Genomic DNA, 18,686 nt, shown 5'->3' on the forward strand with positions numbered 1-18,686 from the left:
TTACATGATACTACTAAAAGAAACCTACCAGATGTATAACTTGGTGGGCAAATTAGAAAGTTATTTTCCAATGTATTAACCATCTTGAGCACCACTGTCGCTAAAAGGCAAGATATAGACATACAACACTTAGGAATTCAGATATAAATTTTATATATGAATCCAGTGTAGTGTTTTTGTTTTATTATTCTAAGCATTGTGTTTTAATTTTTTGCAGAGATACTCCTACTCGGTGGCAGCCTTTACCAGGCACTAAGGCAGCCATGCTGGTCAAAGTCAACAGTCTGAGACAAGTGAATTCTTCTTCAAGCAATTTACTTCAAATGCAAAGCAATGCAGAAACCAGCAGTCAGAAATCTCTGCAGCCAAAACCAGTTGTATATGCCCAACCTCAGTCTGTAACACCAAGCTCGTTGGCTCCAAAACCTGCAGCTCCAGTTGAAACAAAGCAGTCCATGCAAATTAAGAAGACGGAGAATGGTGGTTTTTGCCTAGTGTTAACTAATGGACTCCCTTCTCAGCCTCCTTCAGGGAGTCAGACACGAACACCACAGCCTGCATCTCCAAAGTATGCTTCGCCAGCACCAATATATGATGAGCCATCAATTGACTCCCCGATTTATGATGAACCTCCTGTAGATATGGACACTGGAAGTGCAAATGTGAATGGGATAACACCACAAATGTCACCAAGCAATAGCTTGAAAAAGAAGCCCCAACCAGTTAAATTATTACAGCATCCAAGTATGCAGCAACACCAAGCTGGGAAAAAACATGTGAGAAGCCCATCTGCAACAGAATACAGCCCTGTTGGAAGAGAATATATTAAACATATGGTCAACATTGATCAAACATCCAAGAACACTCACTCTCCAGTGATGCACATTGAAGGCATTGCTAAACCACAGCTAGGGCAGCTTATTTCCAGAGACAGCTTCAAGCAGTCTTGGAAAGTCTTAGAAGCAAATGTTCTCAAAAATATGGAGGCTCACCACTGTCGGCAAAACAGTCTTCAAGCGCAAGAATATCCTACAGTTATAAGTCAGCAAGATTCAGGCTACTCGACAGGACCTTCTCCAAGCCTGAGAAAGAGAAAAGGGAGACGGCAAGCTCCAGGCCAGGGAAGGCCCGGCTCTGTAGGCAGTAGCAGTGAACTCAGTGCTCTGAACGATAAGCTAATTGCAGAGATGCGGGCTGTGGTGAATAGGTCTGCCGCTTGCAGAGGGAGTAAAGGCAGCTTAGATGCAGAAATGCTGGAAAATGCTAGTTTGCCAGAGGTCAATAAAATTAAGTTTCAATCAGAACGCTTGAAAAAGTGTAACAGCAGGAGTTCAAGAGATGATGTGACTTCTAGTAACAGGTCCTTATACAGGCCTAGAATGGACAGTAGGGCAAGTGCCTCAAATGACCCAACTGTACAGCAAGATACTGTGAGGCAAAAGAGAACTTATGAAAAAATAGATTCTTTAGAAAAGAACAAGGCAAGTCAGACAAACCTGTCTTCATCAGACAGAACACAAACATCACCCCAGGTATATTTTTATCATAATTAGACTGATTGGATAGAAAGATGTTCAATGTTTATTGAGATGGATGAAACCCCTGGAAGTTGTTGGTTGAGTTGTTCCAATATCACAGAACTAACTTACTTACTTATGGGCTACAGGGGATCACCTAAGTAAGTAACTAAGTTGGTTGAGTTGTTCCAGTGTCACTGAACAATGATTGGATGGTTGTGGTGGTGGTGGCGGTGGGAACTGAATGAAAAAGATCTTAGTTAATCAAGAGGTCACTGTGACTCTGTTAGCATTATTTAGAAAAGAGTGCTTATTGTATAAATTCATGAAGCTGGGAGTAGATCTGACATCTTTCTAGATTACTGAAAGAGCCACCTCTCTGGGCATTAGAATGTCATTGGGCTGGAGAGAAATTGGTGGGCAATGATACTCAGTGGAACATACTGAATTCTTTATAGAATTGAAATATTCCCACTACTTCTTTGTTCTCCTTATGTTGAGCCACCATTGTCGGCTGCTTCCAAATTGTGCTTTCGTTCTGGGTTTCTATCCTGTCTCCAACCTCTTGTGTTTTAAGGTTTCAAGTTTTCAGTGGTGTTTTTACACCAGAAAGATAGATTTCCATTCTTGCTCACCCCCCACCAATAAATGAAATAAACATGGATGCATGTTATGTTACAGAAAGCAAGATGGAAAGTACTTTCTTAGCTAGTTGACTTTCCATATTGGCTGTAGATTAAAGTCATTTGCCATTTTTAGCTTTGCACAGAGACTATAGCTCCACATAAGCAAAGCAGAAGAAATATAATTATCATTAATATGCTTATGTAGAATTCTCAAGTCACTGTTCAGTACCATGATGAATACTCAAGAAGAACCCTTTTGGAGGAAAGGTTGGAGCTTCTGAGAACCTGTTAGAAATAAGTAGGGTAGATTTGGGTTGAATTTTGCAGAGGGTGAAACCAGAAGTGTGGAAGTGGGAATTAAATGCATTGTTTAGATTAACAATATTTTACTTAAGAGATTAGACTTTCTAAGCCTGAAATAAACAAAGCTTTCTGTAATGGTTTTACTCTCCCTTGAGGAGGGATTGGTTGTTAGCTATTCTGCATGTGAAAAGTGAACAGCCAAGATGATTTCTTTCCCTGTAATATTCTATCTGTTCTCCATTGCAGTCTGGCACAATGGAGTCTGATTCCCAGCAAGAAAACAATGACCAGCCTTCTACAAACATGGGCTACCAATTTCCCTTCCACACCATAAGGAAGCCCATTTCTCAAAGTAGCATGGCTGACTGGGCTTCCAAAAACTTAAATATGCACACTCAGGGTATATTTCGCCGAAGGCTCTCCATCGCCAACATGCTCTCTTGGAATGGCGGCTCCATCAAAAAGCCAATGCTCATCACCAGCAACCATACTATCAAAAAAGAAGCTTGTGAAATGTTTAAACTGGTACAGATCTACATGGGGGATCGGCAAGCCCGGATGGACCGAGAACATGTGGCTTTGATCACCATCACCAAGTGCTGGACCATTCAAGGCTTACGGGATGAGCTATATATCCAGCTAATCAGACAAACAACAGACAATATGTGTTATCGCGGCCTAGCATGGGGCTGGGAACTCATGGCCATCAGTCTGGCCTTTTTCTCACCATCGCCTAAGTTCCAGTCTTATCTGGAAGGTTACATCTATCGTCACCTCAGCCAGGTCAACGATGAAAACAGTAAGTTCCTTCCCCAGCAAGGAGGAAATGCAACAGCAGATATAAATGAAATATCGATTCTGTTCAAGCTCTGCTTTCATTCACCTCAGTCTGCAAGAAAGCATAGGCAAAAAAGTAATATATGTTATTAATAATTTGATATATTTGGTACTGCAGATTGACATTAATAGCCCAAGGTTAAGATAATAAAAGTACCTTAGTTCAAGTGGCGGACTAAGTAGCAGAGGTCCAGTTAAATTAAATGAATAAAAAGCTTTATATTTTTAGTAACAAGTAGAAATATGCAGATTCCTCCTAAGATACTAATAATAAGGATTCTAAGGATCATGGCAATAAGTATAAATTATTTCTATCACTTCTCTTTCTTTCTAGATTACAGCTAGCGCATAACTGTGACAACATTGCTAGATTTGCTTTTATGTTGCTCTGTTTCCTGAATATACATTTGAGAAGTTGATGTTATATTGTTGAAAAGCTGAAAAATCTCTTTTCTCCAAGTAAAATACTGTAGAAAGTGTAATGGGTCCTTTTCCCCTCTCACCATGTACCGTGTGTTCTGAACGCATTCTGTATTCTGAGGAAAATAAATTGTTTTAGAAAGGATAGAATTAATTAGGATGCTTTGTCAACTATTTAGAAAAGTAGATTCTTTTTTATCTTCATAGAGTGAGCTTATAGGAACCAAAGGATTAAATTAAGTGTTATCCTAGTAAAAGTATGCTAGCCCTGCGGGTTCTTCTATTTCCCTTCTTCTGTCACCAACAGTCCATTATGTAACTTGAAAACCTTTCTAGGGTTTCATAGCCCACTTGAATAGATTGATGGCCTATAGGTCTTCAACCTGCAGCTCTCCAGGTGTTTTCTACTTCAGCTCCCAGAATTCCTGACCATTGAACAAGCTGGTTAAGGAGTTTGGGGCCCAAACATCTGGAGGGCCACCAGGTGAAGAAGCCAGGCCTATTGGATTATGGGAAGGGGGAAATCAACATGCTCCCTGACATTAAGGAGTTTACTTCAATATATAATTAACCAATTATTTGAATTTATAAGATGATAAAGAACACAAAGAAATTCATTCCTAGATATCTTTACATAAAGAGATATACTTTTGAAAGTGTGGGAATAAGTCAATTTTGTTGTGAACTACATATAAAATGAATTCACACCAAGATTCACAACATCTCTCTGTAGCTGAAGGACACCTTGACAAATACAACTCATCTGTGTGCTTTTCCATCTACTATCCACATCCTAGACTAGTAATGAAGCTGTTTTGGCTATCATTCTTTAACATGGCTTGTGATTCTCTCCATTTATCTGACTTGAGCCATCATCTTCAAAAATATTAAAGGCTGGGAGTTCTAAATTTGCCAACTGAGGTTTAGTAAAAGAAATGGTATATGAAAAAATGTTGAAACTTATTTTGAAACTTATTTCAATTTAATTGATTTAGTATTCAGCTTGCTCCTCAACCCCATGTTTCCGAGCTTGATGATTTCTAACAAAAGAGCAAAAAAAAAGTGTGGCACAAACATTGTGATGAGTAAATTCAGTAAACACAGGCCCTTGTTCTGCCATGTCTCACCATGTAAAGGTGGATTTATGTTTTTGCCATCACTCAATGATGCTTTGGATTTTCAGTTGCACACCGCATTAAGGAGCTTCTGGATCTGAAAAACAAAAAGAACTCAAAATCCAGGAAAAAGAGGAAGCAAAACACAGAGGACGAAGGTAAAAACACCCTGGATTATGAGGAGGGCTAATGATGAGGAGACACAGTTACATATGTCTGTGTATACTGTCAATTTCAGGTATAGTTGTATGTGTTTTATTGTAGAAAAATCAAATCCAGGGCTTCTGCAAACACCAACATTTCAGGAATGGAGAGAAATGCAAAATTGCTGCTGGTAAAATTTGTTTAAGGTCTGATTTATTTCAGTTGAACATATTTCCAAATAAATATGTATGCAGTTGCAGCCTCGTTGAAACAATCTGTATCCCTTCATCCTGGTGGCATTAGTTAATCATTGGCTCTTAACCACATGGAAGTCCAGCAGAAGAACTAATTGGGTCATATGTTTTATTTCTCCTCTGTGTTTAGAGTAGAGAGCTGCTTTCCCCTCCTTTTGGAGCTTGAGCAGTCTGAATTAAATCTGTAGGTGATACTAATTCCAAAACAACTAAGAAGAAGTAAAATCAAACAAACTGTTACTTTTCCACCTTACCTAACTCTAAATGAGCATCTTTTCGCACTGGACTCTTCATTTTCTTTTAAATTAGTTGAATTATATTCAAATAATGTTTAAGAATTTAAAGAATCTATAGAAGTCATTTCTTGCTTTATTTTAGGTGGCTTTGCGTTTCAGTATGTTATCTGGGCACTGAGTATAATAATATTGTTGTACGTATATAGACTGACTTGCTCCTGCTTCTGTTTGTCTCTCTTGGTTTTTTAAAAAAGACTTCTGATGGAAGTAACCCCAAAAAACATCACAAGTCAGAATGTCCTAGTGACTTCCTCAATGGTAGGAAAAATATAATAAAGTCCAGCAGTTTATTCCTACAGCTGCCACCCAGAATTCCCACAGACAGGAAGTGAAGGAAAAGGGCCTATCACAATATTGTCTTCCAGCAGCTGATGTTTTGAAGTATGATACCTTTAATCCTAGAAGTAGTATGTAGTTATTGTGACTGGTAGACACTAATACATAACCGTTATTCTCCATGTATGTGCTAAACCCTCTTTTAAAACCATCTGTGTAGGCAGTCATCACATCTTAGGGTTGAGAGTTCCTCCATTTACCTCTGTTTTCTTCTGTTTATCTTAAATCTCTGCCTTTAAATCTACATTACTAGTTCTGATACTACCAGATTCTAGGATTATCAACAGAATAAGAATTTTCTCTCTCTTCTTTATCCATATCATACATATTCTATACATTTCTGCCATGTTTCTCTCTTCTCCTCTTGCCATTTTACCAGATTCAGAGGTCGTTTATTCATAGGCAAGTTTCTCCAATTCTCTATTCTTTTTGCTAGTCCATTTCTCTGTCATTGACCTCTCTACAACACCCTTTTTGAGATGAAGCCCATGGTTGCACAACTGATTTATATATAACTTTATAATTGGCGTTCGTATTTTCAGTTCTTGTGATACCTACGCACCCTTTTCACTGCATACTCATATCACCTAAGTGACTTCCAGTGTATTTCCTGCTTTTAAAAAGATGCATCTCCTGGACCTAAAACAGGGGGGAAATGATGAAATATCCCCTTCTCCTATGAGAAGCATTTTGATTTTTTTAGAAATTGTGCATGGAGGCTAGGAGTCCCCAAAAATGGCTTTAAGACTCACATGTAGCCCAATTTCTATTTTACACTTGCATTTGCCATTTTGTCATTTAGGGGGAATCCATTTGGAACACTGCCCAGTTCTTCTTATTGTTACCATCTTGAAATAATTTTGTGTCCCCCAGAACTTGGCTGCCTTGTTTTTCATAATACCCAGTCTACTTCAGTCTTTTTCACTCTGGCTTTTGTACAATAACCCTGTTTCTGGAAGTGCAGAAGAACAGAAAGTTCTTGTAACATGGAATTCCCAATCTAATTGAAAAAATTGTTGATGTTTCCTTAATGCCATCAAGAAAGCACTATGTCAACAAAAGTCATGCTGGAATGAATTGGATTTCAACTGGAAAATAAATGATTTAGGAGGCTGGCCTTTGATTTCCAGCATGGAATAAAAATGCATTAATAAGAATCAGTTGATATGATACTACAACAATTAGTTGAATCCATATTTCCAAAGTAAGATGTTCATGTCCTGAGATACTAATCACACCATGGCCTTTTCAGTGATGCTGGCATGTCATTCTCCATCAACTGTGCTTCACATTTGTCAGACACACAACCTATATATGGTGTATCAGCAAATAGAAAATATGTATTGTCGAAGGCTTTCATGGCCGGAATCACTGGGTTGTTGTAAGTTTTTTCGGGCTATATGGCCATGTTCTAGAGGCATTCTCTCCTGACATTTTGCCTGCATCTATCTGAGGATGCTTGCCATAGATGCAGGCGAAATGTCAGGAGAGAATGCCTCTAGAACATGGCCATATAGCCCGAAAAAACTTATAACAACCGAAAGAGAAAGTATTTTCAGTAGCAAAGCATTAGGTTTTTAAAAGTGTTTCCTGTTCTTAATCCCATCAGTGAAATAAACTCTTGAGCCATATTGCCTCAGGCAGTAAAATTCAATTAGTAATATGGGGCATTCCGGCTGGAGAATGCTTATATGCTATTGCAGAAGTACAATGTTGAAAGTTATTCCACTAAGGAACAATTATCTAAGGAAATCAATGGGTCACCATTATTTGTAGAAATCACAGCAGAAGCTGGTATTATATTAAAGTTCTGCATAATGTAGGGCAGAGACTGTTCTCTGTTCATGGCTTTTTTGTTTATCTTTTAAACCAGAGAAATTTGTGATAAAGAAAGCGACCATAAAATTTAAAAACAACTACCTCTCCATACAAATATTAAAAGAAATGTGTCACAGAATGGAAATCACAGTGGGAAAAGTTGTCTTTCTCAAACAGATCAGGGCTTCTAATTTGGTTTTGCATTGAAAACAACAACAAAAGAAATATAGATAATGATACAGTTTTTTGGGATAGATAGTAATGTTTGTAAGCAAGGAAAATGCACCTTCTATCACTGCAAAATATTTTATTGTTGTTATAGAAAAATACTTTGAGTGCTATGCTGACAAAAGTGGTGTTTTATAAAGAAATGCAAGATTTACTATAAGGATGAGTTACTTGCACAGTAAAACAGTAACAGACTCTGCTTAACATTTATTTTCCTAAGTAGGGAAGTTTGAGGGTCAGTTATAGAGAATCTTCAGAAATGTGTGTACTGCAACCATGTTCTCCTCTCTGAAAATTTCCAGTGCCACTCTGAGGCTGTTTACATTTATTCATTTCTGTCTGCTAGGCTTGCCGATCAGCACTTATGCCAGATACTGTTACCGGAAACTGCAAAAGGTTGCAGTCACTGGAGGCAAAAAGGTGAGTCAGTCATGATATTCGTGTCTAGTTGTTTAAGTGAACTCTTCCTTTATCCTTATTACCTTAGGGTTCTTTATTTGTTGCTGTTATTCTGATAGGTATAAGAAAGATTGTCTGGATAGATGCATACATTCATTCAAAATCTGTGGTAAACTGGAAATGAATTATTTGAAATCTTCTATTTGTCTTTTTAAAAGGCATGAGTCCTTAAAATGTTAATCTGTCTTGAGTAGTCCTATAAGAGATAGATGAGAAACTGTTCCAATATTCAGAATTAAGATATGCCAGTCTTGTAATTGGGCACAGCGGATTAAACCACTGAGCTGCAGGACTTGCTGACTGAAAGGTCGGCGGTTTGATTTTGGGGGGCGGGGTGAGCTCCCACTGTTAGCCCCAGCTTTTGCCAACCTAGCAGTTTGAAAACATGCAAATGTGAGTAGATCAATAGCTACCGCTCTGGTGAGAAGGTAATGGCGTTCCATGCAGTCATGCTGGCTGCATGATCTTGGAGGTGTCAACGGACAATGCTGGCTCCTTGGCTTAGGAAAGGAGCTAAGCACCACTCCACAGAGTTGGACACGACTAGACTTAATGCCAAGGAAAAACCTTTACCTAGTCTTGCAATCTGTACACATGAAGCACTTATTCTAGGAGTGATAACATGTCCACCTCTTTCAAACATATAATAGTAAATATTAAACAGAATTTGCTAGTTCAAATAAAATAAGAAATTGTATTTAATCCAAACCTCAACTGAAAGATTCCAAACCTCTCCTCCCTTTGATAATGCCATAAGGATGACTTACTGTGATGTCCAAATGCAGTTTTAGTGCTTGTCTCCACATGTTTGATTGTAAAGAGCCTTGAGTTCAGTGTATCCCTGAACCTCTTCAAGTCTTGGCATGTAACCTTGAATATGCTTTGAATGTGATTTTCCTGCTTCTTGGTAGGGGGTTGGACTGGATGGCACATGAGGTCTCTTCCAACTCTCTGATTCTATGATTGTCTTTAATTATTGGATTCTTACTTAAGATTGAATGAAAAATTCAAAGAGATGAAGGTTAAACTGATTCAGCTAACTAGAAAGTTGGAGCTCAAACTAATCACTTCTGTAGAAGATGGTGCTGGGAGCACTCCCTGTGATTGATGGTTCTTATGCAGTGTCCACTAATTGCCAGTTAAACTTTATTGTTTGTTTTGTGTACAGGGCCTCCGAAAGCCTACAATAGAGGAGATAATACATGCCAAGAATGCTATTGTTACACCTTCACTGTTCGGCAGCTCTCTGGAAGAAATCATGCTACGGCAGCAGGACATGTTTCCAGATCACAAGCTGCCTTGGGTACAGACACAGCTATCTCAGCAAGTTCTAGAACTGGGCGGAGAACAGACTGAAGGAATATTCAGGTGAGCTTAGCTAAGAAGCTACATTGATTATTTCTTATTGATGCTATTGATGTGAAATCTAGCATGTATTTGGCCACACAAGATTTGTTCCTTCAAATCCACATAGAATTGTATGCTTTGAAGCAATATCTCCACTGCAGCAAACGAATTTGTGACAGTTTGTACTTCTCAACATTTACTTCTAAGTAGTTTATGTTACTGCTTATACATTTGCATCAGGGCAGATTGAAATGGAAGCAGCAAGATCAAGACTGCCCACTGTTACAAGAGTGGTTATTATCTGTTTCAGATACAACCCAAAGATGAGCCATTGTTTCTGAAAGGGTGAAAGGTGAACAGCGACCATTTTAACTCCAGCCATGAAAACATAATGCGCCAATTGCGTCCATTTAAGTTTTCACCTCTAGCTTAATACTTACACTCCCATCTTGATAGGATGTTCTATAGTAGAGCATGGCAAGAGCCTTTTATCATTCAAAGCACTGGCCCTTTAAATTTACAGAAATGCAAACATTGCTTGTGAAAATTGTTACCTCACCAAAATTTTACCCTTTTTTATTGATTATTTATTTATTTATTTCCAGCATTTCTACCCCGTCCTTCTCAGCCTCCGAAGGGGGACTCAGGATGGTTTACATTTGGCACAATTTGATACCATTAAATATAACAAAGCAATATAACAACAATTAAAACAATAAATAGAACATTAATTAAAACAATAAAAACAGTATTAACCGCCGTATCACCATTCCAGTCAAATTCTATATCCAAAGCGTTATTTATGTCTGCTATCCAAAAGCCTGGTCCCAGAACCATGACTTCAATTTCGTTCTAAAGGACAGGAGGGATGAAGCCGATCATCCCTCCTGTTGAATCAAGTTCCACAGGCGGGAGGCTACAGCCAAGAAGGCCCTGTCTCTCGTCAAACGTATATGCAACGCTGGCGGGAGTGAGAGCAGGGTCTCCCCAGATGATCTTAAACTGCAAGGTGGGATGTAGTGGGAGATGCATTTGGATGAGTAAGCTGGGCCAGAACCATAGGGCTCTATATGTCAAAACCAGCACTTTGAATTGAGTTCAGAAGTGGATCGGCAGCCAGTGGAGCTGACAAAACAAGGGGGTGGTGTGCTCCCTGTATGTCACTCCAGTTAGTAATTTGTCTGCAGTCCGTTGAACTAGTTGAAGTTTCTGAACAGTGTTCAAAGGCAGCCCCACGTAGAGTGCACTGCAGTAATCTATTCGGGATGTAATAAGAGCGTGGACCATTGTTTCCAGATCAGACTTCCCAAGATACGGGCGCAGCTGGCGCACAAGCTTTAACTGTGCAAAAGCTCTACTGGCCACTGCCGAAACCTGGGGTTCCAGGCTCAGCGATGAATCCAGGATCGCTCCCAAGCTGCGAACCTGCGTCTTCAGGGGGAGTGTAAACCCATCCAACACAGGCTGTAACCCTATGCCCTGTTCGGCCTTTTGACTGACTAGGAGGACCTCTGTCCTGTCTGGATCCAATTTCAATTTGTTAGCCCTCATGTTAGACATGTTAGCTCTGGTCAACTTGTTGAAAATATGCATTAGCAGAGAAGTTGCCATAGACATTTTCTGTAAAGTTCAAACAGTTTCACAAAGCCCAGCTTAACCCCAGTGGAGTGAAAAAAAACTATGATCGATTGGAAGTCATTGGTTAACAGGTCAATCTAGGGAGAAGCTCTGTTGCAAATGAACTGTCTCTCAATTTCCCTTCCCATTGACTATTGATTTTCTTTGCTTTCTAGCCAAATCAGAGGACGCTACAACTACTAGTCTAAACAAGTGCATGTTCAAATGGGAAGGGCTATAAGCTATAAACTCATCAGCAGTTTTGCCTCTCCTTCTTTTCCAGTATTATAACCCTACCAATGAGTATCCAATTTATTGCTATCTTCTCTGGAGGTAGCTATGATGGGAAAGATAAATTGTGGGAAACACATAGATGTTTCCTGAAGCTACTCCTCCCATTCCCTTTTCTTCCACTAAATAGATATAGCTCTAGGCTTCTTGTTTGAGAAAGCAAGGAGCAATAGTAATAAATCAGGAATGTGTTGTTTTGTTTTTTGTTTGTATTCTGTCCCTAAGATGCAGAGCAAGGAACCAAATCTGGAAAAAAGTGACAAATGCAAATAGCACTGCAAAAAAAGTGTCAGGAGTTACAGGGCCCATTGGCTACCAGTGGCAATGCTACAAACATATCCGAAGAAAAAAGGATCACTTACATTATTCTGATTCAGATTCTGATTAATAACTGCCTAGAAATCAGTATCATAGTTACAGAAAATGAATTACTTTGTGGTTGTACTTCTCTCTGCTATTGCCAACACTCCCAGAAAAATACATACGTGTGTGTGCGCGCACACACACACCAACATTTTGATTATACTAGTGTGTCTTATTTTGATAAATGCATTCTTGGTGTTGATCTTTATGTGATCAAAACAATGTCACTGATGTACAAAAGGGAAGAGCCAGCAAAATATGGGGGTTGTTTTAATTTGCACAATTATGGTAAAGATTGGGAGGGGGGAATAAGAGGAAGCACAGAGAGGCTATGGAGAGTTCCATGTGCTTAGTTACCATGGTATATTGACTGACTATTGAAAGGGTTAAAACAAAATTTGGGACAAAAGAGAAAGTCCAGGGGAAGCGGAACCAGAATGTCATGAAACAAGGATGCTGGGTAGAATCCTGAATAGAATTGCTCCTAGCTGCAATTTTTTGTTATCAGGTTCATTTGTTTCTCACCAACTGTGGTATTCTTATCAAGCCAGTATGTGTCTGCCTGTCAGAAGTGCTCCAATGAATATATGTAGCCTCATCTATACTAGTACCTCGTTTCTGGAACGATGTGATTCAGGGCTTTCACTACTGGATTTTATTTCTGGCTGTTTGTGTCTTCTTACAGAATTCCTGGTGACATAGATGAAGTCAATCTTCTAAAACTACAGGTGGATCAGTGGAAGATTCCTAATAATTTGAGTGATCCCAATATACCAGGTATGGAGCAGCTACATAGCTATGTTGAGAGGCTTTGCAATTCATTTAGCCTGAGAATTTGAATGGAGCTGTTAGATTAATGTATCTGTATATCTTGTGTTTCTTTGCTCACATTTCATCTTCTACAGAACTTTTAGTACTTGCTTCTGAAGCCAAGAACAACTGCTGCCCATTTCCCTTTAGTATTTGTGTTCTTTAATTTTCAAAGGTCTGAAGCTGTAGTTCTCATTAAATTAGATGATGGTATCTTTCCTGTGAGAAATAACAGAGTCAGTTAGGATGATGTTACGTTCTTTGTGAAAGATCCAGTTTGGAACAGTAACTACCACATGTCTTGTCAAACAGCAGACACATCCTCCAAGCTAGAGAGTTCATCTGGTATACCTTTTTAAAAAGTGTGTTTTTTCTTCTTGTTCTTGAAGCTTCTTTGCTGAAGTTGTGGTATCGGGAACTGGAGGAGCCTGTAATTCCACAGCAATTCTACAAAGAGTGTATCAGCAACTATGAGAACCCTGATGCTGCTGTAGCAGTAGTGGACCTCCTGCCAGATCTCAACAGATTGGTCTTGTGTTACCTCATTCACTTCTTGCAGGTATATGCAGTCAGAATTTCATTTCAAAACAATTATCCCATATGGTAGCTCTGTTCTGAGGTGCCATCTTCTGCTCCACAGTATAAATAATTTTGAAGTTTCAGTCTGTATTGACTTTATGTATAACAGAGTTAGTGTTCCCTGTAGTTCTTACAAATAGCCATAATAAAGCTATTATCTTCACCCAAAAGTTGCTTTTCGATATTGAACAGATTACTAGCTCCAGCAGAAGCAGGTCAGTCTTTTAAGGGGCAGTTAAACTAAAGGTGCATCTACATTGTAGGATTAAAGCAGTTTGACACAATTTTAACTGCCATGGCTCAATGCTAGGGAGTCCTGGGATTTGTAGTTTGGTGAGGCACCAATACACTTTGGCAGAGAAGGATAAAGACCTAAAACATAATGTTTAAATGACAAATAGCAAGAATTCACAGAGTAATATGATTTAAAGTCTCTAAGCCAAGATAACCAAAATTAAGGGGATACTCCAAAATAGAGCTTGTAATGTGCATTAGCACGCCTAGACGAAACTAGGTGGAACCGCATCACATGGTGAAATTGATTAAGAGGTGGGTGTTCTGGGGATCAGACATGCACATTGGGGAGGGGAAGATGGAGAACAACCCCAAATCCTCCACAACCATGAAGCCACAGACACTGTAGATCCTGGTTGGAGCCAGCCTCTGGTGTGTATAGACATCACCCAGGCCATCCTGGTTTTAAGTTTTCATGTACGGTTGAAATTGCTTCCTCCTCTGCCAACCTCACCCACCTTAAATGGTCAGTGTAGTTGTGCTTCTTGAAAAACTACAACTCCCATGATTCCATAGCATTGAGTGGTGCTAGACTGTATTAATTATGTATTGTATATGCACCCTACATCTTCTATGCTATTGCTGTATCTCTATTACAGTGTTATTATTGTTGCCGCTACATTTGAGCTTTACATACCTTTATTTCACAGATTTTTGCCCAGCCAATTAATGTGGGCAAAACCAAGATGGATGTAAACAACTTAGCCATGGTGATGGCTCCAAACTGTCTGCGATGCCAGTCTGATGACCCCAGAATTATTTTTGAAAATACCCGCAAAGAAATGTCTTTCCTACGTATGCTAATTGTACATTTGGACACCAACTTTATCAAAGGAGTGGTCTGATGGTTTGGTTTCAAACAGGAGTGTGAAGAAAGCAAGGAATTCTTGCCAATAATACCTTCCTTGAGCCTTGGATCTCTCCCTTTACAGCCTCTAGGCTCCTGGGATTGTTTCTGTTCCTTTTAATAGGTATTTCTTAACCCAAGCCAGGATGTTGATGACTGAAAAAGCCCCATATCGGAAGGACTTTTGAAACATTGTGGAGCCAAATCCCAGACTATGTATGAAGTCATTCTTGAAATCCTCTGCTAGCCGCTTCCTAGGCAAATAAGGATGTCAGTCGGTGCAACTGCTTCATAGCAAAATGTGTCAACCTGTTACGTTTTACACTGGGAAATCCTCTGTACATTAAATGCTCATTCATTAGAATGAACATCTATATTATTGGAATTTTACTTCCACTTCCTAAAAACTGGGTGCTTTACATCTGCTTTGTTCCCAAAGCAGAAAGAATTGCCTTCTCAGGCTGCAATAGTTTATGCCAGGCCTTAGAACAGAACAATCAGCTCTGACATTTTCATTTATTGGCTTAATCCTTCACTAGTAACTTTTCACCTTAAAGGGCATCTGTCCTTTTGGACACCATTCCCAGGACTCCATTTCTTAGCAGCAGATCAGCCGCAGCTTATGAAACACTAGATGAATCTCTTTAATGTTGGGGTTGTTTCTCACCACTGTCCACATTAAAAGAACTAAGTGGGATGCAGTGTTAGAGACATAAGTACAGTGACATGTTCTTACAACAGGGTCAGCAAACTGCTAAAGCCTAGGACGCCATATTTCTGCCCCCAGAAAATACTCCAGCTCCTATAGCCACAACATTTTTTGCCCCCAAATGTCCTGTAGAGACATTTTATCCACTCCCATCCTATTCACGTCCTGTTAAAAAATAGCTCAGGCCAAAAGCATGGTGAAAATGCCCCCCATTTTCACCATAGCAAAATAATGACACGTGTGAGCAAAGAAAAACAGCCTTGAAGGGGTCACATGAAGCCCCTGGGTGCTATTTTGAAAACCCCTATCTTACAGTAAAAACAGTCATGGGCTGGAGTTTGGAATACCGCAGAATGTTTCAGCAGTGAAGCTGCTTCTCCTTTCTGTTACCCATTGTATCTTGGAAAGAGGCTGTTTAAATTTCAAACTACTTTTTGTCCCAGTGCTTGGATTAGATTTCTCATACTGCAGAGATCCTTGAGGCCTTCTAAGTTGACTTTCTGCCATAGCAATGTAAATAGTTTGTACGATTAGGATTCCCTCTGACGGGAAATTGCCATTTATGGTAGGCTGCAATCATGATGACTCTTGCTTCCCTTCCCCTTTCTCCGACATAGACTAAAATCAAGTATTAAGTTGCTGTGAAACTATTGGAACCAAGCAGGAGCAGCTACCTCTGCTGCCCTCAAGATGGTTTTCTGTGCTCCCATTTCTCACCCAGGCTTATTCACATGATACAGATCTTCTGGTATCTTCCCACTTGGGTTAAAACAAACTGTTAAGAGTTCAGCAACTTTGGTTTTTGGCCAAAGCACTGAGATTAACCCTTTATTTATCATTTTCCGGTATTTAATTGCCCTTCTGGTGCCATTAGCGATGGAGTGAGGAAAACAAGTAGATCCATATATTATACCTGTCTTTCCCCCCACTCTCTAATACAAGCTTCATGTGCCCAATATAAATTGGAGAACTTGTATGAAGAAGATAGAGTTAACTACACCCTTTCCTATTGCCATGATATAAATCCAACATCATCCCGAGCACCTGATTTCCCCCCCCTAACCTCAAAAAATATAGAAAGATCTGATTATGGAATTTCCCATGTCATATCCAGTCAATACATCTGGTCTGAAAACCCTAAATTAAAATATCTAGATAGAAAGGGAAAAGGAGGCCAAGAAAGTCACAATGAACTTGAAAAGTTGGTAGCACATGAGAGAAACCCACACGTGGAGGATTTCATGTGCCATCTCAAGAATGGGATATTCCTGTGTAACTCAATTCTGCCTTTTCCTAAAATGTTGGGATTCTCATTGATGCAGGAGTCTTATTGTCCCCACAGTAATTGGACTCTATGTTGTTCTAATCAAGGAAGGACTACTATAGTTTCAGTCCTGCTTCTCCCTTCTCCTTTCACAATATTGGCAACTCGCTAGCCCTGTTCAGGCATTGTTAGGCAGAGTAACTTACACATGTGAAGATGTAGAAACATTGTGCTCTTGATCACACTCCACAAATAGGAGTCTGTCTTCCAAAGAGGACAAGAAATGGGAGGGCAGTGGGACTTAGTCACCATCCTTTTCATGCATCTGACTTACTTTGTTTTGGTGTCTCTGAAGAGGTCTTCTGAAACAGGAGTCTTTGGTATCCTTTCCTCCCGTCGTTTTGGAAATGAGTGCAGATTTTTTAACAAGACTGAACAAAGTTTACCTCCTTCGTAAGAGGCTGGCCGGTTTAATGTAAAGGGAAAAAATCTGTTGGAAACAGTCAAGCCTGTTAATTTGTGAAATCAGTGCTTTGGGCATTTCCTGTGCCAGTAACAATGTGATGAGTCTTAGAGATTGATTAGTACCCACAGGTTAGGAGTGAGTGAAGGAATACATGTTTCCCTTTGATTCTCAGATACTGTGACACTTATTACAAGACTATTACATCTTATTATATAGAATAAAAAGTTACTGCTGTTTCCCACTTTTGAGCCAGTTCAGCTGTAAAAACAACTCCTTTAACTTGGTCTGTGTGATAATGCCAAAGCCCCTGCTCTTTCTTTACCTCATAGTGTGCCTTTTCCAGTTGTCTTTTGAGATTTATCTTACTGAGACAATTTAACTTGATTATCTGGGAATATTAATTCCTAGTATCTAAATAAGACCATTTCCTGAAAATCAAATCACACTTTATGTTAATAAATGCATCTCCCCTTAACATATTTTTGGAAAATGGATGGTGTGGCATAACACTTTCATTAGTTTGCTGCTCCACTTCACTGATGGTTTGACTTAGCATTTCTGCAGCCATGTCCAGTGTAGTATCACATGGCTTTTTCAACTATTTCTTACCATATATAGAATGTGTGGTAGTCTTATGGAAAACTACATATAATGAAGTAGATCAGCCTGAGATTTCCGAGGAGTTGGGTGCTATTCAGATAGGCTCCTCTGTCAGAATTTGTCCAGTGCTCTTTAGATAAAATTTAAAATGGGTACTATACCTGTTGTGCCAGAAGATTAGGACTGGAATTCCATAACACTTATTTGGGAGTATCACTGAATTCAATGCGACTGACTTCTGACTAAATATGAATCGGACCGAATGTTAAAATGTTGGTTTATAAACACACACTATTCTTAGGATTTTTTCAGATTTGCCAGAACAAAAGTAAATTGGGTCTGCTTCTTTTACAAAGCTACAAATAATGTTAGTATCTTAGTCTTGCTCACACAGCAGACTACGGAATTAGGTAAATCTCTGTGGTTAAGTGATAGAGTTATTTCAGTTTATGCATTTCCTTGTTGAAATGAGAAATTTTGAGTAATACGTAGGGTGTCATATACCCTTCCACCCCTAAAAGTAGACATTTTGAATTTGTTTTAGTACGTGCCCTGGGAATATACCTTTCCCGGGTTTATATACTGCATCCAACTACAGTGGTGGTTAATCATTAAAACTCACTGGCACTTAGGTATAACACAAACATGGATGGACTGTTTTATATTAATGCTCTATTTTCTTTCAAAGGCTGTAAGATAGGCTAAAAATTACACTGGATATTCTTTTCTTTTTGCCAATTTCTTTGTAAATGTGAATCTGCAAAACATACTGTTCCTTATTGTTGCTAAAGAATAATTAAACATATTGTGGTTAATCATTGTCTTCTGTGGTTATTTATATGTAGTTTTAGACTAGGCCAAAGCCAGAATGCACATGACTCAGCCGGATCTACACTTCTCTTTCGATATTTGGAAAACTGTCTTTTCCTATCCAATCCAGGCTGACTGAAAGGATCCAAGCATAGTTGTGGTTGATCAATCATTGGAACATTTCATCGTGAGCCCAAAGTATGATTCAGACCATTTTAAGATCAGTTGTTATATGGAGTTATAATAAAATGTTAGTATTGCTGTTATTTTTATAACCATATGGAAAGCAATGTTTGTTGTTTACCCTCAACAGGTTTTCCAATTGTTATGTGACCT

At 39.1% G+C, this 18,686-nt stretch overlaps 1 protein-coding gene across 2 annotated transcripts in view; it reads left to right on the plus strand.

Moving 5' to 3' along the window:
- LOC132773265 (rho GTPase-activating protein 39-like) overlaps positions 1-18,355 on the plus strand; it is an 87,864-nt gene extending 69,509 nt beyond the window's left edge. For both annotated transcript variants that reach the window (XM_060772403.2, XM_060772404.2), the window contains exons 3-10: positions 218-1,532; positions 2,693-3,245; positions 4,887-4,976; positions 8,241-8,314; positions 9,522-9,721; positions 12,657-12,748; positions 13,171-13,340; positions 14,305-18,355. In XM_060772403.2, coding sequence (XP_060628386.2) covers positions 218-1,532; positions 2,693-3,245; positions 4,887-4,976; positions 8,241-8,314; positions 9,522-9,721; positions 12,657-12,748; positions 13,171-13,340; positions 14,305-14,499 — 2,689 coding nt within the window. In that variant the 3' untranslated portion in view covers positions 14,500-18,355. The remainder of the gene's footprint in view (positions 1-217; positions 1,533-2,692; positions 3,246-4,886; positions 4,977-8,240; positions 8,315-9,521; positions 9,722-12,656; positions 12,749-13,170; positions 13,341-14,304) is intronic.
- Positions 18,356-18,686: the final 331 nt, after the last annotated feature.

Source organism: Anolis sagrei, chromosome 4, assembly GCF_037176765.1.
Source record: "Anolis sagrei isolate rAnoSag1 chromosome 4, rAnoSag1.mat, whole genome shotgun sequence".
Classification (NCBI taxonomy): Eukaryota; Metazoa; Chordata; class Lepidosauria; order Squamata; family Dactyloidae; genus Anolis; species Anolis sagrei.